This window comes from Urocitellus parryii, chromosome 11 (assembly GCF_045843805.1).
Source record: "Urocitellus parryii isolate mUroPar1 chromosome 11, mUroPar1.hap1, whole genome shotgun sequence".
NCBI classification, from domain to species: Eukaryota; Metazoa; Chordata; class Mammalia; order Rodentia; family Sciuridae; genus Urocitellus; species Urocitellus parryii.
Window position 1 is genome coordinate 118,870,776 of NC_135541.1, and position 21,838 is coordinate 118,892,613.

A 21,838-nucleotide genomic window follows, 5' to 3' on the forward strand; every position below is an offset into this window, starting at 1 on the left:
GGTGACAAGGAAAAGCATGGTAACAAGGGTTGTTTAGTATGCTTTGTTGTGCAGATCTAAGCCAATATCTTCTCTACTAAGAAGGTCCGACAGAAGGAGATGCCTTTATCAAAGCAAATTTTCTTTAGGAAAAGAAAATATATGCCCTATTTTTAGATTTTTCCTTTTTTTTCTGGTAGTTCCCAATGGTCTTTTGGTTCAAAATAATTCATATATGAAAGAAACATATTTGGGGATGGCATGTGCTGGTACTCTTCACTCACACACACACACACACTCATCTTAGAGAGGAGCTGTAACATGCAGTTCCCTGGAGGAAGGAATACATGCTGGAGAAATGCAATGCTCAATTATGTCCCTGAGGATCTGCTTCACCTGAGAAGGCAAGAGGATTTGTAAACCTCCCATCATTGATCAATCATGAATGGATCCCGCTGGGGTTGCCCTCTGAAAGGTCAGTCTGCTCCTGGAAACCCCGGAGCAGCCACGGCACCTGGCAGTAAGGTGAGCCCAACTGGAGAACCTGCAATTTGGGGAAGCAGTAGCTCTCCCCAGGACCCAGGGGATTCTTCAAATCCAGGTCCTCCTGTCGTCCCCACAGGAACCTCCGTGGCAGGGATTGCAGGGACCACCACCTCAAACTCATTTCTCTTCTTCTCAGCAGCTGCACCCAGACCTGTGATTTCCCTCCAACCTCCATGGACCACAGTCTTTCAAGGAGAGACAGTGAATCTGACTTGCAATAGATTTCATTTCCATGCACCAGAGAAAACAGAATGGTACGGGAAATATGGACACATAACAGGAGATACCCTGCAAGTCCATGAATCGGGAACTTACAGATGCAAGGTCCAGGGCTCACTTCTAAGTGACCCTGTATCCTTGACCTTTTCTACAGGTGAGAGAGAAGGTGAATTGGTTAAGATCGTAGCTCTCTGCAGTTTTTAAGCACTGGGGTCCTTCCTTCCTCTCTGTCCCTCAGCCTCAGCTGCTTTCAGTTTTACACTCTTCCTCGTTGTCTGCAAATGTTTTTCACTTGAAATTCGAGTTGAAATGGTTCATATTAATCAGCATACATTCTCACACATTTACATTGTCCAGGAAATTCGTTTGTTTAGTCAATACAAAGAGGAAGCTGTCTGAGATGCTACCTGTGGAACTTCACAGCCTCACAGGGAGAAATCACACACACGGACATGCTGAGCATGAAGGAGAAAGTCAGAGATTTCAAACCTCTGGCCTTTCATCCCTGCCTGTCCTGGTATCTGTCCCTTCTTCCTTTCTATTTTTCATCTCTAATTTGCAAAATGCCCATATCCCTTCCCGTGCAATTTTACCTCTTTTAGACATAATGTTCTGGATCCCCTTCACAGATGTGGCTCTGTAGGAGGAGGTACTCAGGATCTAAGACGGAATTGATACAGCTAACCTCAAGTCACAGCCTGCACAGCAGGAAAATTTCCACAGGGGACCACATTCACATTCAATCGAACCTAAACTTGTGTCTCTGAAAATAGTTCTTCTCTCTAGCATCCCCCAATGCACTGCCATGATTCCTTGCATATTTCTCCAAAGGCTTCCTCTTTGATAGCACCTGCTTGGAGATTCAGTGAGCAGACTGGTGTTGATTTTTGCTCTATTATATGACGTCAGAGATTTTGATCACACCTTCTTTGGCTTTTCTTCTCCATATTAAAGTCTTTACATTTTGAATCTGTCCTTACATGATTGAATACATGTGTTTAGAATTTGTTTAGGAGTTGTATCTGAAGTATGCCTCACTGAGTTGGGAGGAAATGAATAGACTTTGGTCAGGAGATTAAATTCTGATGGGGACAGAAAACAACAACAACAACAACAAAAAAAAAACCCAATAAAGCCTTTGTAATTGAAGGGACATGGAGAAAGGAGGTAGTGTCTTATCTTATCTCTGTGTTGTTTCCAGGCTCCTTAATCCTACAGGCTCCTTATTCTGTGTTTGAAGGAGACATATTGGTTCTGAGATGCCAACAAAGGGGAAAAGAGAAGCTGACCTCTGTGAAATACACTTGGAATGGAAAAGTCCTTCTCGTTTCTAACAAAAGCTTGGATCTTTTTATCCCAAGAGCAGGTTTAAATAACAGTGGCTTTTATCAATGCATTGGATTTAGGAACCAAAAATTGGCAGATAAGTCAACTATCGAATATATTGGAATTAAAGGTAAATCCTTCATTTCCTATAGATTCATTTAGTAATGTCAGGGTGGAGAAACTGGGCAGGAGGGATTTATAGGTGAATATTGGAACCCTGAATACTGGAGACTTATGAGTCCCTCCCGGAGGCAGAGAAAGTGGAGTGATTGGACTTGAATTGTCCTAGGAAAGAAAAACATAATCCAGAGCTTGATACATTTAATCTTGTATGTCTGAAGTTTCCGGGGACAGAGAATCCAAGCCTGTTCCTCCCAGAGTGCTAAATACCCTCCTGCTCAGAACTTGATTTTCCTTTTCTCTCTAGAATTATTTCCACGTCCGAACCTGAAAGTCACAACCCTTCAGCCCACAGAAGGGAACTCTATAAACCTGAGCTGTGAAACGCATCTTCCTCCAGAGAGACTGGACACCCCTCTTCATTTCATCTTCTTCAGAGATGACAGAATCGTCCTGTCAAGTTGGAGCAACTTCTCAGGGCTCCAGATCCCCACCATCTGGAGAGAAGACTCGGGAAGGTATAGATGTGGGGCTGCAACTGTGACCAGCAGCATCCAGAAGTTCAGCTCCCCCCAGGAGATCCTGGTACAGAGTAAGTAGGCAGGGCCAGGGGGCTGGGTGGGACTGAGGCAACTTTCCCACTGAGTCTCTGGGCTCCTTCTGGCCCGTGGGTATAGGGACTATCCAAAAGAGATTCGTTTTGTCATTCTGATAGGGGCATCAGGCTTAAAGTAAGAATCGAGGAACTATATAATAAAAGAAATAGGGGATTTCATTTCTACCTTCATTTCCCTAACAACTTAGTCTTCCTTTCAAACTCTTTCATGTTGGAGTGATAGAGCTGATGCATGGAGTTAGATTCAAGATCTGGCGTTAAAAAACAAGAAAACGAGGTTCCCTGTTATTGAGTTGGCAGATCCAGCATGCCAGAACCCAGGGCAAACTATTTAGAAGACAAATACCCACCTCTTCCTAATCAATAGCCAAAACGATATACTGTCTGTGAGGTGTGCGGCAGAGGTGAGGGAGACATACGCATACAAAGGGAAATACACTAAATACCATCTTGTCTATGTTTACAGGTGATTGGAATTGGACTTGTATTTCTTTAGAAGAGTTAGTAAGCCAGAATGAAAAAAAGGGCCAGGATTTTTGTTGTTGTTGTTGTTGTTGTTCTTTTGTTTGTTTCTAAGGCAGGGTCTTGCGAAGTTTCCCAGGCTGGCTAGAACTTGCACTCCTCCTGCCTCAGCCTCCTGAGTTTCTGGGATGACAGGCATGTGCCACTGTACCCAGAAATGAGAGGGCCAGTTTCGTTAAACATTGCCTTCTCAAAGAAATTTTCTTCTTAAGGGACCAAAAACTTGTATGTCCCTTACACTGGTGGCCTATTTTTTCCCCTGATATTAAATAAAAATTGTCAATCAGCCCAAAAAGAAAAATATCATCTTGTCTTAGGTACCATCGCAGGACTTCAGGTATCGGGTGTGGTCCAGCTGAGTCCCATAACAACCACTATTTCTATTACCTATCTCTAGAAACAATTCAGACCACCAGCTAGGTCAGACAGAGCTCAAATGCTTCTCCAGGAATGGTCGATTTTTCTCTCCTGGGGCTTTGTGTGTTAGGCCGGAAGGGTTAGCATATTTAGTGATGTTCTAGATTCCAAATCCATAGTCCATTGATCACAGCACTAGTATCCGCTAACGGAGGACACCTTAAGTCACGTGAAAAGTGACTCTGTCTGAAACCAGTCCTGCCTTCCCCACACCTGGCCCTCAGCTTCTGCTCCTGTTCCCGCAGGGGTCCCTGTGTCTCAGGTCTCCTTGGAGACCCAGCCCCCAGGAGGCCAGGCAATTGAGGGGGAGATGCTGGTCCTTGTCTGCTCCGTGGCTGAAGGCACAGGGGTCACCACATTCTCCTGGCACAGAGAGGACACGACGGAGAGTCTGGGGAGGAAGACGCAGCGTTCCCAGAGAGCAGAGCTGGAGATCCTAGTTGTCCGGGGGAGCCACGGCGGGGGATTCTACTGCACAGCCGACAACAGCTACGGCCCCGTGCAGAGCCAGGTGGTGAACGTCACCGTGAGGGGTGAGTCTAAATCACCACTGATCCTCTTTATTCTGAGCGTATTTCCTCAAATCAGGAGTGGGCCTCACCAACGTTAACTTTCTGACTCATCTTTATCCGACTTCTTTTTCCATCCTTTCCATCAATCTCCAGACAATCTCTTTCCATCAGAATGTTAACAAACCAATCGGGTCAGTGGAAAGTAATACAGTGAGGTAAAGCTGGCCAGAAGCCATCTTTGCCTCTTGGAGCTGATTTTGTGTGTCTGTTCTCTGATCCTCTGTGCGCTGATCTCAAAGAGTAGCCTGACCTCACTGGCAGCGTTGTAGCTCTGTCACCTAAGTGTCACCTATACCTCTCCTTTCAGTAAATGATTCATTGCACATCAGATCGGTGTCCTCGAGGTGGACAGAACCAAAGGCATAAGGCAGCCCTCTGCTTCGTACTGCAGGCCTGAGGGATTCCCAGCTTCACAATTACATGCAGGAAACGCCTAAGTATGGTGAGCAGATCCAGAGTCCAGCCTTGTCCCCTAGGCAGAAGAGCCTTGCTTTGGGATCCTCCAGGTCTAGTTCATGTCGTCTTGTGTGCCCAAGAAGCCACAATGGGCCAAGCCATGTTCTCAGTCAACACTCTGCTCTAAGGATGTGGTTTCTCCTGGGCTTCAGCTCCTCTCCCACCCCGGGCTCAGTGCCTCCCTAGGCTTTCAATAAACCGTCCATCCATGGAGAAGCTACTGGAAAACTAGATTTCCTTGCTTTCCTTTCCAGTAAAACTCCTCAAAAGGAGTTCTCTCTACTGGCTCTCCTCACTTCTTCCATTTCTCTCAAACCCTCCGCTCTCAGGCTTGGCTCACTGCACTGAGTTACTCTTATAAAGGTCACCAGTGACCTCCAATGACCTCCATAATGCTGAGGCCGGGCGACGCTCGGCTTCCATTTTGCTTGATCTTCCTCCAACTCTTGACTCAAATGATCCCACTTTCTTGAAATACTGTCCTTAACTTCTGGGGCACAACTCTTGGCTTTTTATCGGACACTCCTTTTAGGTTTCTTTTCAGAGCCTCATCATATTTCCAACTTGTCCATTCTGGAGACTCCTCCTGGGGCTCTGTTCTCAGACACTCTGTGCCCAGACTCTCCATCATCTCACCCAGTCTCATGGCTTTAAATGCACTTATGACTTCCAGGTACTGAGGACTCCCAGACTCAGCCTATAGCTAGACCTTCAGTCTGACCTCAAGATCCATCTACCCAAGTACTTAAACCATGCCCTTCACAGTTCCAGTTGGCATCTCAAACTTAACTCAAAAGCCCCAAAACTTACCCCTGAAACCAAACTCTTGATTTTCACCTGAAACAGTTTCTTGCTTAGAGCATCCTCCTGCGACACATGAAGCTTCCTCTCCTAGTTTCTCAGGTCAAAAATCCAGACATCATGCTTGACTCTTTTTTTTATTTCACCCTCCATGTAATCCACCTGCAAGTTTTAACAGCTTTACTTTCAAAATATAGCAAACGCTTACTACTTCTGTGGTCACCACCAGGGCCAGGCCACTAGCCTGGATTCTTGCCATAACATTCTAACTGCTCTTCCACTTCAGTCACTGCTCTCCAGTCTAATTCTGTCTACAGCATCAGGAGGAGAACTTAAATCAGATCACATTACTCTTCTGTTCAAAATCCTCCTCTGGCTTCCCGTCTCTTTCAGGATGACAGCCAACATATCCCAAAGACTCCCCAGGCCCTCCATGATCTATCCTTCCTGTCATTTTGAGCTCATCTCCCAATACTCTCCCATCTCCTTCACTCTGGCCACCCTGACCCTCTGTTTCTTCCTCAGATTTTCCAGGAACACTCCCCGCTCAGGCCTTGCGCAATGCTCTTCCTTGATATCCTCGTGCTCGCTCCCCATTTGTTCCAGGGCTCTGGTCTTCTCAAGGAGTCCTTCCCCCACCATCCTTCATAACAGGGAGCCCTTCACCGCAGCACTCCCTCCTCCAGTCCCTCTTGAGTCTCCCCCGACACCCTCATCACCAACTATCATGTAGTTTCTTTGCTGTCCTCTCCCCTCCTCTGGCCTTAGCCTCAGGACAGCAGATCCATGTTCCGACCACTAAAGTATCCCAGATGCTGGAAACAGTGCTGGCGTAACTCAGCCATTCCATCAATGCTTGCTGAATGAGTGAATTTCTCATCCATCCTCTCTGTTGATTGTACTAAGAGTCCTAGAAAATAAAGACATGACCATCTGCATTCTACCGACAGGGAAGGTGGAGCTCAGAGAGGTCTGGTCGTGTGCATAGTCACAGGGTTTAGACATGGCAGCCCAGATTTGAACCTCTGCTGTCAGAGAGACGACAGCAACGTCAATGTTCTCCCGAGGCCACACTGTGGAGTTCCTACACTGTCAAACATGCTCCATAAGCAGTCAGCTCTGACAGTCAGAGCCGTGAACCTGAACAGTTTAGACAGAGGCTGCGGGAAAGGGTGGCTAAGCTAATGGCCCAGCTGCTGCTCAGTTTTCTCTGCAACTCCCTTGAGGCAAGTCCTGAGATGAAGCAGGGGTCCTCCCAGGTAGGGCACTGATGTCTTCCCAGAAAAGAAGGAGCTGCATCTCCGTCTTAGAACAGCTTCAGGACGTGAAACACTGGGTGTAATTCCTGGCAGAAAAGGACCGAGACAGAGTAGGTGGCATTTCAAGAATCAGCTTGGGAGAAGGGAGAGAGGTCAGGAAAACAGAAAGCCACCAGATCACACTCGAAAGACTCCCAGGTACCCTGAAATCCAGGGTGGCTCTGAAGGCAGGAGGTGCCACTTCTCCAGGAAGCCACCTGTCCTGAAAAGTTTGCCCAGGGAGCTGAGGTTGTGATCCCTGTGGAGGGTAGACGTCAATCCATTGGCGACTGACACTCAAGTGTAAAATTACTCTTCTTGCTTGGGGGGTTAAGGTAATGGGATGGATTAGGCTTCTCTGCTCCAGGGAGTGAGCTGGTCGCTTCACACAGGTAATTTCATTTTCCTCTCTCACTTCCCTGCATGTGTGGGCTTGGCTACTTTCTCATATACTAGGGAAACATCATCTCAGAGAGTTAGACAGACGGCAAGGATGCAGTTGATGTTCGATGGAGTGAGATTTCCTTCTAAATTTGTGGACTTAATGCAAAAATCTCTGTGCTCAGAAATGGGCAAATTTATAACAAGACATTAATTCTGCAGTAGGCTTAAGGTAGGCTGTCTGGGGGCAGCTCAGGTCACCATAATAAAATTCCTTCGACTGAGGCTGGGGTTGTAGCTCAGTGTAGTTTTTCTACTAACTGTCTGTGTGGTAAGTAGCCTAACATGCATGAGGCCCTGGGTTCAGATCTTACGACTCAACATCTCGTCATACGTGACTTAAACCACAGAAAGTTATTTTCTCACTGGTTTAGAGGCTGGAAGTATGAAATGAGGGCATCGACAGGGTTGGGTTCGGGTGAGGGTTCTATTGCTGATTTGCAGATGGCTGCCTTCTTGCTGTGTCCTCACGGTGGCAAAGAAAGAGGGAGGGAGGGAGGGAGAGACAAGAGCAAGTTTTCTAATGTCTCTTCTTAGAAAGGTATTAATTCATCATGAGGCTCCCCACCCACATGACTTCATTGAAGTTAACTACCTTCCAAAGGCCCATGTTCAGATATGACCACCTTGGGGTTAGAGCTTCAACCTATGAACTTTGAGGGGACATACTGCAAGGATTGATGTTGGCTGCTGTGGTGCTACAGGGGAGCAGGCCTATCCTGTGGGCTTAAGAGCTCATGCTGAGGTAGACATAGCACTTACATGTAGACACTGTTTGTTCAAAGCACTCAACAATATTAACTCGCTTAACCCGCCAACAACAGTAAATAGATGTTAGGGTCCCCATTTTTCAAAGGAGAAAACAGAAGTCCAGAAAGATTAAATTATATTCCCTGGCCACACAGTTGGTAAATGGAAAAGCTGGAATCCTAACCCAATAATCTGGTTTTAGAATCCTGTGCCTTTCTAAGACAAATTTCAACCACATCCTCAAGAGTAGCCATTTCTTCTAGGAAACTGGGATACCAGAAAGGAGGGATAATTTGCTTTCTACCCATTAAATCTGAAATCCTAGGCCTGGGTATGGTTGAAATTCTGATTTTGCTCAAGTAGATACCCCGGCAGGCAAATGAGGAAAGATTCTTTCTTCTACTCTCCAACCATCTTTAGCAGTCGGGATGAGGAGGCTGGGCTGGCTGCCCCCTGAACCCTGCTTGTAGACGGAATCACTCATGGGTCCGATGGCAGGTTTGTTAGATTTGTCAGGATGGAAAAATAGAGACAGAAATTTCCCTCGATGGCCGCCAGCCATTTATTTTGTTCCAAGAATCATAAATGAAATAATTGGAAATTACCATTAGCATTGCTATGTTGTGACATCAGGGTGTCCTCTGTTTGAATCTGAGACACTTGTCCGTGTCTGAAGTTGACTTCCCTGGGGACCTAGATCTGTGTGAAAAGCCCCACCCACTCCTGTCCTTCCATCCTGCATTAGTTCTGTGGCCTTTATAAATTTGTTTACTGTCTGTCTCCCTCACTAGACCACAGCTCCCAGAAGGCGGGACCTTTTCTATCATTTTTTCACTGCTGTATCTTCAAGGTTTAGATCAGTGCCTGGCGTGTGCTGGGCACGTTCGTTGGGTGAGTGGAAGAACTGAGTGGAAATCTCTCTCGCTGTGGATGACAGGGTAGGAGAGTGGGCCCTAAGGAAAAATCAGAAACGTCCAACAACTCACTTTGTTGCATATGGAAATATGGAAAAATTCCATATTTTCCGTGTTACTCCACCCTGGACCACACAGGGTGAATTTTTCTGGCCTTATCTTGGCCCATAATTTCTCTCCCCCACCCCACTTTTTAGACCCATAATTTCTCATCCCTCTTCCCCTCCCAGATGAGTTAAGGAAAGTTTCCAGGATGGGAATGCATGGTGATTCCACACCCTAAGCCTCTCCTGCCTGGGCTCACACAGCCTCTCTCCCCTTAGTGATTCCCAGCAACAGAAATGCCCTCATCGCCGGAGGAGCCGCTGGGGGACTGCTCAGCTTGCTTTTCCTGCTTGGGGCCCTGCTGTTTTTCCAGTGGCACAGGACGAAATCAGGTTTGTGTCCTCCTCTTGCCTTTGCCAGGGTCCCTGCCCTGTTCTTGCGTCAGACACCCCAGCTTTGGTCAGCCTCAGTAACCACCAAGCGGCTCTGCAGGTCTCCTCCTTACAGCGCAGTTCCCCAACAGACCAGTGTGTGAGGGCTGCTTAGACCTAGTCTAGCTCACTAAGTGTCAAGTGGAAGGAAGGCAAAAGAGAGAATCTCTAATGAATAAAGTTTCAAACACTACCTTAACAGCTCTGGGGGGCAGTTTCTTTGGTTCATACAGGTGGACCAACTAGGTCATTCAGCCCGACCCAAATCTATAAATGGATCTTCGAACTAAACTGAAAGGCTCTGGAGAAATGATTCTGAAGGTTTCCTGGGCCTTATTGGCTTGAACCTGCCCTGGCCTTGCTCTGCATGGGTCAGCCTCCCCTACCTGGGGAGAAGGTCTCTCCCAGGCACTGTCGACCATGTGCTCCCAAAGCCTTCTTTCTCAAGACCAGGTCAAACTAGTTTCAGATGACAGAAAACATGGTGTAAACGATAGGTGCAAAGCCGGGCACAGTGGCAGACACCTGTAGTCCGAGTGACCCAGGAGGCTGAGGCAGGAGGATTACATATTCAAGGCCAGCCTCAGCAACTTAGCGAGGTCCTAGCACTTAGTGAAAACCTGTCCTAAAATAAAAAATAAAAAAAGAGATGGGGATGTGGCTCAGTGGTAAAGCCTCCTGGGTCCAATCCCCAGTACCAAAAAAAAAAAAAAAAAAAAAAAAAAAAAAGAACAGAGAGGCTTTCAGTTCTAGAAAATTACCCACACCCTACAACTCTTTCTCTTAATTCATTCAATTCAATTGAGCCCTCCAGATCCTTGGGAGCACTTCCACATACCATGTATTGAGCTGGAGGTAGGGAACTTTGGACCTCTGATGAGTCTCCTTAATATGCTTGAGGCAGAGCCTGAGGTTCCTCTGGACACAGCCACAGATGTTCCTTGAAGTCTACCCTCAGCCACTTCTCTGCGAGGGTGATGATTTGGTCACATTTAATATTTCTTGAGTTACAGTAACACAGCCTTAAACCCTAATAAAGTCTCATATAATGTGACTCAGGAATGTGTAGCACTGGCCCCAGCAAGTTCCGTCCTTTTATGCCCTTTTTCCATCCCTTTTCAAAGTATATTGATGAGAACCAGGACTCGGCTAGTGTTTAAATGGTGCCCCCTACACACCTCCTCCCCTCCCCCACAACCCCCTCCCCCAACCCTCTTCACCTCCCCCTCCCCCCACCTCTCCCCCTCTCCCCACACTTCCCCCCCCCCGCACCCCCCCCCCCGCACTCCCCCCACACCCCCCGCACCCCCCCGCACCCCCCCCCAGTAGCTCGTGTATGTGAAGTCTTTGAGAAAGAGCTCCCTCTGCTGACATGAATGTGCCTTTGCTTTCTTTTGCAGGAGGTGGTTTCTGGACAGCTGAAACCAGGTGAGACCTCAGCTTCTGCAAGTGCCTTTTTTGCTTCCCAAGTACACAATATGCAAAACTGTGTGGTTGCAAAATTAGGTCAAAATATTTTTCTTAGACCTTGTGGCTAAATGCTTCCATTTTCATGTTCCTTGAATCAGTCAAAAATGAGCTTCCTAAAGCCATTCTGTCAGCTAAAAGTTATTATTATAGATTTTATGTATATTTGGATTTGGTTTCTTATTTGAAATTGGCACATTCATTTAAAAGGATGATGCCAAAGGTTATAGATTTTCTTGGGTGGGTACAAAATACTTCCGTACCAATAGCTCCAGAGTTAGGCCATACGTTATTAAATATATGTCCAAGGGTTAGATTCTAGATTTTTTATAAATGTTCTAGATTTTCTGGAGGTATATGCTTTTATTGATCTTATTTTTCTCCCAGACATACAAATGTATTAATTAGACCGTGTTCTTAATTTCAGTTTGGAAATATGGTCCTCTTCTGTCAATATCTCAGTCGTAGGTTGTACCCAGGAACTGGAACGTGGATCATGTCTAATTCCTTCTTAAATTTCCCAACATAACAATGTGAAGACATTTGGTCACTACTTCCTGAGGAGAAGACCAGTTTTTATCCATCCTGTCTATGAGACAGTGATTGTTACTGTGATGTCAAAGACTTTGGTCTTATCCCAAGGTAGCCTTCCCATACCAAAGCTCCCCAGTTTCTTTCAAAACAACAATCCAACTTAATATGGACCCACTGAAGCTTCAATTAAACTCTTCAGGGTTCCCAGTTCCCTACGGACTGCTGGCTTCCCTCCAACCCACTTTCTCCACCACCTCTGCCTAAACATCTCACCCTCAGGCATGTTGGAATGCTCCAAGGATTATCATGTATTTCTGTCTCATAGGAGTCCTCACACCCCCGGCCTGGGACAGTCCTTTCATTACATCTGCTCTGCCCAGGTGGAACCACACATCTCCTGTGACAATGGTGAGGTTTCCCCTATAAGAAGCTGCTCCTAAGACTCCACCAGGGAAAGATAAATCATTTTGAGCCCCCTGGGAAATGCCACTCTTCTCCCTACAGTACTCTGGAGTCAGATATTCCCAAAGAATAATCACTTCATTGTGTGTCTAAAGAGAGTGGAAGGAATGCTTGGGAAGAGGCATCTGCAGAACATAACAGACAGAGACAGACTGGTAATATTGTCTTTTCTTTCCAATGCACCCCAAAGAAGGAGATTTGGTATATGCTGAGATCCAGACTACTGACCTGGGAGAAGAAGGAGAAGGTATGTTTTTAAACGATTACAGCTACAAACTATACTCATTCATTCAGCAAATATTTATGGAGTATCTCCCATGTGCTAGGTGCTATTATAAGCGTGGAGAGTCGCTCAGCAAACAATTCCCCACAGTGTGGAGCTTAGATTCTAAAGAGGGAAGACAGACATGAGAAAATGTATACTATAGCTGAGGTTGTGGCTCAGTGGCAGAGCACTTGCCTAGCATCTGTGAAGTACTGGGTTCGATTCTCAGCACCATATAAAAATGAATAAATAAAACAAAGGTCCATGGACAACTGAAAAAAAAATTTTTAAAAATACATACTATATCTTTGCTGATGATCAGAACAAAAATTAAGCATCCTTCTGATAAATATTGTGATCTTGAAGGTTTGTGTACTAAGGTGGCCTATAGGTCTGAATGAATGAATATTTGCAACATACGTACTACTATGATAGGTATTATGTTGAGAACATTTATATATAAAATATTGGATACAAATTTACAATGGAGTTATGTCCCAATAAGCCTGTCATAAATGGAGAATATTTTAAGTTGAAAGTGTATTTAATATTACCCTACCAAACCTCAAGTTTAGCAATCATTCTATGGTGCACCATAAAGTACCCATTGTTTACTCTCCTGATTTCATGGCTGAATGGGAGCTGTGGCTTCTTGTTACTGACCAGCCTCACAAGATAGTGTCATGGGTGAAACTGTCTTGGCTCAGTGGAAGAGTGTTTGCCTAGCATGGATAAGGCTCTGGGTTCAATCTCCAGTGCTGACAAGAGAGTATCATACCACCCAGCACTAGCCCAGAAAAAGGTAAAAATTTTAAATCTGAAATATGGTTTCTCCTACGGTTTGTGCACAATTGTAAGGTCAAATGATTGTAAGTAGGAGTCTCTCTCTCTCTCTCTCTCTCTCTCTCTCTCTCTCTCTCTCTCCCTCCCTCCCTCCCTCCCTCCCTCCCCTCCCCCCCATAGATGATGATAGATAGAAGGCAATTTTTTATAGGATGCTGAAAATGTGAATTTTACCATTTAATATTCCTTAATTTACTATTGAACTTGGAATTTTGTTCTGGACCAAGTTAAGTTACTTGGTACCAATTGGATCCTTTCAAGGTTTGTTTTCTTTTTTAATTTGTTTTAATTAGTTACACATGACAGTATAATGATCTTGACATATCATACATTTGACTCAGATGGGGTATAATTTCTCATTTTTCTGAGTGCACAGGTTGCAGAATCACATTGGTCATGCGGTCTCAAGGCTTGCTTTTAAGCTTCATTATGGCAGGTCCCGAACAACCTTTAGAGGAAGGCTAATCTATCCCTAATACCAAAGCAACATTTCTGAGGATTCTACACCAGTTGCCCCATCTATCACGAGATCTGCACGAGCATCTGGGGTTATTTTGCCCGTTCCTTTCTGATGGTCCTTACCCGGCCCAAGATAGTTTCCTCTCTCATATGTAGTATTAATATTCAGCCAAAGACTTGAGGCTACATACCTGTCTGGAGATCTCTGGAGCTTTTGATCTGCCTTGCTGCTGTCTCTCTAGTACTCTGTCCTAGAAATTCTAGCGACTAAGTTTAACAGGACTGTTGGTCTCTGTCACTTGAAGTCAGAGAGAGCGGACCAGTCTCTATTAGGGCTCTCCAACCTGTGCTGCAGGGTAGAAACTGCCCCCAAGTGGCAAGACTGTGCAACTGCAAGGCTCCGCTGTCTCCTGGCTTTCTTTTAGGGCTCCGGGTCCTGGACTGCCTGTTGTCAAATGCCTGAAAAACATTGCATTATCTGTTTGTTTGTTTTCTGGTGGTTGAAAATAGAAAGGTAGATCCAGTCCTGTTAGTCCCTTTTGGCCAGAATGAGCAGTCCTTCTTCATTTCCTTGAATCTCATTCAGATCCCATTTCAAGACCCTCAAATGAGTGGAGACCTGCTGTTAGACATTACTGTGGTCAGTTGTAACCTGTAGTCCACTTTGTTTTGTTTTTTTGGTATACGTTATTTATTTTCCAAATCAGGGAAATCACTTTTCAGTTTCTAAGATGAATCTCTGAAGGCTCCTTCACCACGCTGGGGGCTTATAAAGTATCATTTCCCCATTCCCTAAACACACACACACACACACACACACACACACACACTCCCAATAAAGCTTCTGGGTAGAAACTCATTGCACAGAAACCGATCTCTCCTTCTAAAGAAATCTGTTCAACAATTTTTTAAAAAAAATCTCTCTCCATATTTCGTTAATTTGGTTGATTAACCCAGACTCTTAGAGTCAAAGAAACAAACTATTATTTTTTAATAAATCTAAATATGGTATCTCATCTCATCTAGTATCTTTGTGCCTTGTGGGAATTTCATTCATAATCTAACACTGAACCTGTTTTGCAAATGAAGTGGTGGTTAAGTCCTTTCCCAAGGTCACAAAGCCTGTGAAACACAAAGATAAGACAAACTCTTCTGTCTTGATTAAATATTTGCTGCTTGTACAACCGATTCCTGCTTGACCAATAATGTATCACCTGATCATCTGCTTTGTCTCTTTGTTCCCTGAGCCAGCCATTGGCCAGGACCCTCTGAATAGTAGAATTAGAACCATTATCAGTTTGTTTGGGTTGGTTGAGTGCATCTATCTTACACAGTTTCCTCAATCATCTTTCCACTCTATCCTTAACATATTGGCCCAAACACCATTTTTATTAATGGATTAGTTATATTTCAGGCACTTGATGTATTAATGAGCTGTAGAAAACCCTTTTCACTTGTTCCTTGAGGTTTTCATAAAGGCCCTGAGATCATAAGCAAAGCTCTGTCCATTTTTAGGAGGAAAGTGTGCACCACTTTTATCACTTCACTAACAACGTCTGTAATTCCAAAAGTGTATGGGTAAGAACACGGTGAAACAGAAACTTCAGGTTCCCCAAGATATATCTCCTTTTCATGTTCTAGTTCTCCGTAAAATTATTATGGTGCTTTAACAATTTACCTTTTTACCCGAGACTCTTAAATCCCAATATTTGTGATCCAAGAAATCACATCTGCTACACTTTCTTTCTCTGTGACTCCACCTCTAAAAAAAACCATATAGCAATAAAATCAAGAACTAGAACATGCTAACGTGAGAGTTTTCCTCACCGGGCAACACATATGGAGAGTTTTATGAGAACTTGCCAAACCATCCAGGACAGTGTGGTGGATGTACTCTAAATTAAAAGTACACCGAATTAAACAAGGAGAAAAATATTCTCTCAACATCTGGTAGAAGAAGAAGTGAAGTTTCTTCATGTGATGAGGGAGAATTTTACAGATCAATGAAGCTTGAGAAGAACTTGCAGAGGGCTTAGTTAAGAAATGGTAAATTAAAAAAAGAAATGGTAAAATACCTAATGTTATGCATAACTAATAGGATATGAAGTAATAAGAAAAGAAAGAAAGGTAAAATAGAAAATCAAAAGATGTTGGGGTGGGGAAGACACGACATTGATGGGGAGGGCCCAGTGACCCCCTAATCTAGGAAATACGTTGGCAGACTGGGTTCTAAGGGAATTCTTATGGTTCCCTTGTCCTCCACAGGTAACACCCCCTGGATGCCTCCAGAGGACAAGGTGAGCCTCATTTCCCTCTGTCACCACCACCCCCAGCCCTTTTCCTTCTCACCCTTTCAAGTTCCTCCGCTGTCTTCTTTCCATCCCAGCATGCCTTGATTGTCTACTCTGAGGTGAAGACACAGCTGCCAGTTAACTCAGATGGAAAAGTGGGTTCCAATGATGAAGATGCAGAAGGATATTATGAAAATGTCTTACTCATGTGACTTGACCCTATCCAAAGCCCCAGGCCCAGTGCAGTCCTCCAGGCCCTCGGAGCAAGCAACAGATGCAGCTTTCTGACACTTATACCACATGCACTCACCCCCAAGATGCCTCATTATCCACCCTGAAGCGGTGATGGGATGACCTCTGGCAGCCTTTGCTAAAATGACTGGTTCTTGTCCAGAGCTAGAAGAAGACTCTGTACACTTGCTCTGGGTCTGACCTAATGTGTTCTCCAGAATCTGATTTAGGGAAGGAGAATAAGGAGAGAGAGAGAAAGAATGCTCTTGAAAAATAGAAACATACATTTTCGTGAATTAGGATTTGTACAAAGATAGAAAAGACTGAGCAATGTGGTTCTCCTTTTAATGCCTTTGTGATTCCGTCAGTGGAGAACCCTTGACATCCTTTGGTGTAGCTATGAGCAGTTGCACTACAGGGACCTGAACAGCCCCTCCCCACCTGCCTGCAGTTTGCTCTGTCAGGATTCAGTTGAAGATGAAAAGATCCACTTCAAATGGTTTATGGAGAAAGGATTTTTTTCCCAAGATTTTAAACACTTACAAAATCTTCAGGAGAGCTAGAGAAGCAGGCTCTAGGCTAAACTTCCCAAAGCAAAAGTGATTTATGTTACTATCACTTGCAACACAACCTTATAGCATTAGAGAGAAAAAGATATAATAGAAAATTAAAAAGCAACTTTGCAAACCTAAATTTGAATTTGAAATATCAATATGAATTCATGATAAACTCCGCATTTTTTAAAAAAATGTGCACCTCGAGGTTCATCCACTGAAAAGACACAATCATCAGCTAAACAGCGATAAGCACCCCTTGCAAAGGTGATAGTCTCTAAACACCCTTTCCTCCTCAACTGAAAATAGGGCTGCCTTTCTTGTAGGAGTTTTGTCTTTGAGTTATCAAATAGTTACTGAGAGAATAATTCTTCCAAAAAATAAGAAAACAGTGAAAGAAAAAGGAAATCAGTATTTCTCGTGGATGTTTCATGCTGCCCTTACTGGTTAACATGAAAAAGAAAAACCACAGCCAAACAACAAGTGGCTTCTGGTGGAATAATACAGTACAGTACCACCTACGAAGTACCGATGCCCCAAATATCAAAACTGAATCCCAGGGTTGGGGATGTAGCTCAGTTGGTAGAGGGCCGGCCTCTCATGTCTCATGCACAAGGACCTGGGTTCAATCCCCAGCACCAAAAAATAAATAAATAAATAAATAAAAATAAATAAAAACTGAATCCCATCAAGTCTTTAGACCTAATTACTAGTTTATAGGAAATACATGAAACGAAGGAACGGGTTAGAATAGCATCAGGGGATTGCAACCAACAAAATGCAAACTGTGGGAAAATTCTACAGGACCAATGACCTGGTTTCCTCACTAATAATGGGAAGGAAGGGAGGGAGGGTGGGAGGGAAGAAGAAAAGAGAGAACGGGAGAAAAAGAAGAGCAAGATAAAGAGAAAAGGGAGAAAATCATAAATTAAATGGGACTCGAGACCTATCAACCAGAAAGAATGAGCAGGCCCTGTTTGGAACCTGATTCAAACAAATCCAGGGAAGAAAGGGAAAAAAAAAAACACTTATGAAATACTAAGAGAAAATTGGATGCTAATATTAAGAAATTCATGTGTTTTGGATAGAAGTGATAGTATGGTTATGTTCTTATAAAAACAAAAGGCACTCGTTTTTAGAGCTTATGTTGAAGTACTGAGTGCAAGGTGTTAGCATAAATTCAATGCACATTAAAGAAGTGGATTAAATGACAGATTTGACTTGAAGGAATCAATGGGGGAGGGTGGGGAGAAGAGGGCAGGGATACCGGACCCGTCATGCGTCCCCCATCTCTGAAGCTGAGTGATGGGTGCCTTGTGTGGGGGAGGAAGTGGGGTTTATACTATTATTATTCCTACTTAGACTCTTCCATTCTTTTTGTGTTTTTAATTTTCCACAATAAAATGTTAAAATCTCTATGCCCAGAACTGCACCTCCTTTGTCACTCCCCGATTCGATCCCTGACTCAGGCAACCCTCACTTCTACTGCAAGAGTGAAGGAAGGTCTCCTCTCTTTGTTCCTTTCCTCCCCCAGGGTTTATTGACTCATCCCTCATCCCCACAGTCCTCCGGGGACTCCTTGCATGAGGCCACAGGGCTGCATGGTGACCTCCAGCTGATCCTGGCATATCTAAACCAGGATAGATATTTTTCCCTCTGTCAACTGATCACGGGAAATTTATCACCAAGCCATGGTTGTGGGGTTAGAGAGCAGCACAATATGAACCAGTCATTGTTTATTCAATTTACTGTTGCTTTCGGGTCATGTCAGAACCCTGCCCATTATGTCCACGTAAGGAAGGAATGATCTTGAACATGTGTGACTTTTTGGTTTTTGGATAAGAAACTTCCAGTTTGAAATGAGCAGGTCAGCTCTCTAGTGAATCATGGTGAAGCATTCAGTGATCATGACAACCCAGTTCTAGCCAATAGCTTTCTTTCTTTTTTTTTTTTTTTTAACAAAACAAAGACAGTTATTTTAAGAGGGCACAGTTTTGCTTCAAAACTATAGGGTCTCCTCTCAAAGCTTGCTGCAGACTTTGCACAACATCCTGAATAGCCACTGCACTCCTGGGTCTTTTCAATATGCTAAATTATAAAAGCCAAGAACAGAGCTGGCAGCACTGTAGCCTAGACAAGCTAAAGACCTCTTGTTTGCTCAAGGGCCCACTCAAATTAGGGTTTCTTTCTTGATAAAATGGCAACAACAACTTAATTTTCTTTGAAAGCGCTTTCCTAACCTGCTGTAGAGAGCCAACTACATAGTAAAACCTAAGAGAAAAGGGGTTAAATAGACTTAGAAATAAAAAATAATTTGCTAACTTATAGCAGCAAAAATCTGGATATTTTGCTAAGAATAAAATACCAAGGATGGAAGAATAGAACTCTGTTTGAGGTTAAATAAATCAATATACTTGGAAAAGATTCTGAATGCTAGTACTGGTTCAAGCATCTAGGAGAAACCTTAATTCGTTGCTTTCTTGGTGGATCAAAACCTGTACTCAATGGTGGCCTGAGATGAATTCAGCTGAGATACTAATTCCTTGGCCTAAAGTAGAGGAAAGATTCAAAGATGTATAGAGATGAGATTATTGAAGTGAACCCATCACCTATGACCCATTCACGTACACCCTATGTTCGCTAAGAGTACATTACTTTCCACACAACCCTGAAAAACACTTTGGTGATGAAAAAAAATCAAATACTAGCCTCTTTGAAAAGCAAAACAGAAACAGGTCAGAAATAAAATTAAAGATGCTGCTACTAAAATGGACTAGGGGGCCCACAGCATAGCTACCATAATAGGAAACAAGGCCCAGATAGCAATCAGAATACTGGACTGACTAGGACTTTGGATAACGGGATCAACAGGGACCAGCAGGTCTTATCTGTATAAATGGAAACCAACTCAAAGCCCAGCTCGAATCATCAAAGTCATGACCACCCCACTTTTGTGCCAATTAGTGTGAGTCACAGCCCAGAGCAGACAATGGAATCCAGTCTAGCTGACTGAGGAGGAAAAAGATTTAATGCAGGACATTGAGGAAAGGGCTGGAGGGTGGGGTCCTAGGCTGAATGAGCCTCAAGAAAAACTCCCAGGAGCAAACTGCCAAACTGGGCTGGCAAGAGAGCAGACACCGTCACCAGCTGACTCAAGATCCACAGAGCCTCTGCTGCCACTAGGAACGTCCCCAGATCAGGAAGCTGCTGCTGCTGCCGCTCAGCACCTCAAGATTAGAGATGGACCAAGGAATGAGCTCAGAGGAATCAAAATACCCACATCTATCACCCAGCTTCCAGAAGACCCACTGGGTCCAAACATCATATTCAAAGTGGCTCTCAGTCTTGTAGATGGTCTCTTTAGTGGAAGAGAGGAGACATGCAGGAACCCTGGATGTACCCTTCCAGTCCCCGTTGAATAAGAAGCCACTCTAGAAAGAGGCTGGGTTGGTCTTTAGAAAGCCATTCCTCAGTTATAATTCACAATGATTCTTTTAGAACGGAGTGACTAACAAAAAATGCAGACCGAGGGAACCTATGAAGAGAGAACATGGAGAGAAGGTCCTGGGGAATAAGATTGATTGAATTATGCATCCATGTACACATATGGCATAACAAATCCCACTGTTATGTATTAATAAGACATGGATAAAAATTTTTAGAAGTACAAGATGGTCTTTTATTTTTACTATTATTTTTAGTTAACACACAATAATTGTACATTGAATGCATGGATAAAATGTACAATTGATTCAAATGTACAAATGATTCAATCAAGGTAATTGTCATATCTATCACCCCTCCCCCCAAAATTCATCATTTCTGTTGGACATTCATCATTAATGTTGGACACATTAAAAATCCTCCCTGCAAATTGTTGTCAGCCACAGCTACCCTGCTGGGCTGTTGAACATTGCAAGTTATTCCACCTAATCCACGGTTCCCTATACTCACAGTTTCAGTTAGCTTTTTATAGCTGTGACCAAGATATCTGACAAGAACAATTTAGAGGAGGGAAAGTTTTTTGGAGTTGGTGGTTTCAGAGGTCTCCGTCCACAGATGGCCACTCCATAGCTCTAGACCTGAGGTGAGGCTGAACATCATGACGGAAGGATATGGCCCAGAAAAGCAGCCCAAGACATGGCAACCAAGGAGCAGAGAGTGCGTTCCACTCACCAGGGACAAAATATAAACCCCAGAGGCACACACCCCTATAATCCACATCCGTGGATTAATCCACTGATTAGTTTCAGGCCCTCGTAACCCACTCATTTCACCTCTGAAAAATTCCTGCATTGTCTCACGCATGAGCTCTGGGAGGATCCCTCATATCTAAACCATAGCATTCTGCTCCTGCCCCCCCCCCCCCAAACTTATGCCCATCTCACAATGCAAAGTACATTAGTCCATTTCCAAGAATCTCCGGAGTCTTAACAGTTCCAGCATTGCCCAAAAGTCCAAGATCTCATCAGAGACTCACGGAAAACTCTTAGCTACAAAAGTAAAGATTAAAAGCAATTTGCATATATCTGATATTTAATGACAACGAGTAAACGTTTCCATCTCAAAAAGGAGAAAGAGGGGCACAGAAGGAAGGGATGGGATCAGAAAAAGACTGAAGTCCAGTTGGGCAAACAAGTCCTGTGGATTCATGGCCAGCATCTAGGGCACATGGCATTATGATGCTCCTTCCAAAGACCTTGTGTACCCACTAACAATCCTCTCCCTAACCCCCACCCTTCCCAGCCTCTGATAAACACTATTCTGCTCTCTGCTTCTAGGACATTACTGTTTTAGCTTCCACATAGGAAAATATACAGCATTTTTCTTTCTGTGCCTTGACATATTTCATTTAAAATCATGTCCTCCAAGCTCACCCATGTTGCTACAAACCACAGGATTCTCTCCTTTGTATGGGTAAATAGTATTCCAGTATATATACAGGCCATATTTTCTTTATCCATTCTCCTGTTTTGTATAAGTTATTGTTTTACAATCTTTATTGGTACATGACGGTGAGATTCATTGTAATATATGCACACCTCCACATAATATAATTTGATTAATTTCACTCTCCAGTATCTCCCCTAGCTATCCCCTCCTGTCTCCTGCGATGACTTTCCTCTGCCTTCTGATCTCCCTTAGATTTTTATGAGATCCCCTTGTTCCCTTTTTCTGACTCCCACAGATGAGAGAAAACATATAACTCTTCACTTCTCAGAGTCTTGCTTATTTCATTTAACATGAACCTCTCAACGAGCAGGAGTTTTTCCAGTCAA

The 21,838-nt window shown here is 43.9% G+C and overlaps 1 protein-coding gene across 1 annotated transcript; it reads left to right on the forward strand.

Annotated features, from left to right (window-relative positions):
- The first annotated feature begins 420 nt into the window (after window positions 1–420).
- On the forward strand, window positions 421–15,986 carry Fcrl4 (Fc receptor like 4). The gene is made up of 11 exons (XM_077791624.1): window positions 421–454; window positions 662–898; window positions 1,946–2,200; window positions 2,498–2,782; window positions 3,991–4,278; window positions 9,301–9,414; window positions 10,854–10,881; window positions 11,780–11,847; window positions 12,080–12,163; window positions 15,749–15,780; window positions 15,870–15,986. Exons 1-11 carry the CDS (start codon window positions 421–423, stop codon window positions 15,984–15,986), a joined length of 1,542 nt encoding a protein of 513 aa, XP_077647750.1.
- Window positions 15,987–21,838: the final 5,852 nt, after the last annotated feature.

What these genes read in the sequence shown, in the direction of transcription:
- Fcrl4 (XM_077791624.1), top strand. Translation starts at nt 421, where the DNA reads ATGAATGGATCCCGCTGGGGTTGCCCTCTGAAAG. An exon ending in CCAGGAGATCCTGGTACAGA is followed by an intron (nt 2,783 to 3,990) that starts GTAAGTAGGCAG and finishes CTGTTCCCGCAG; the next exon opens with GGGTCCCTGTGTCTCAGGTC. An exon ending in TGCCCAGGTGGAACCACACA is followed by an intron (nt 11,848 to 12,079) that starts TCTCCTGTGACA and finishes ACTGGTAATATT; the next exon opens with GTCTTTTCTTTCCAATGCAC.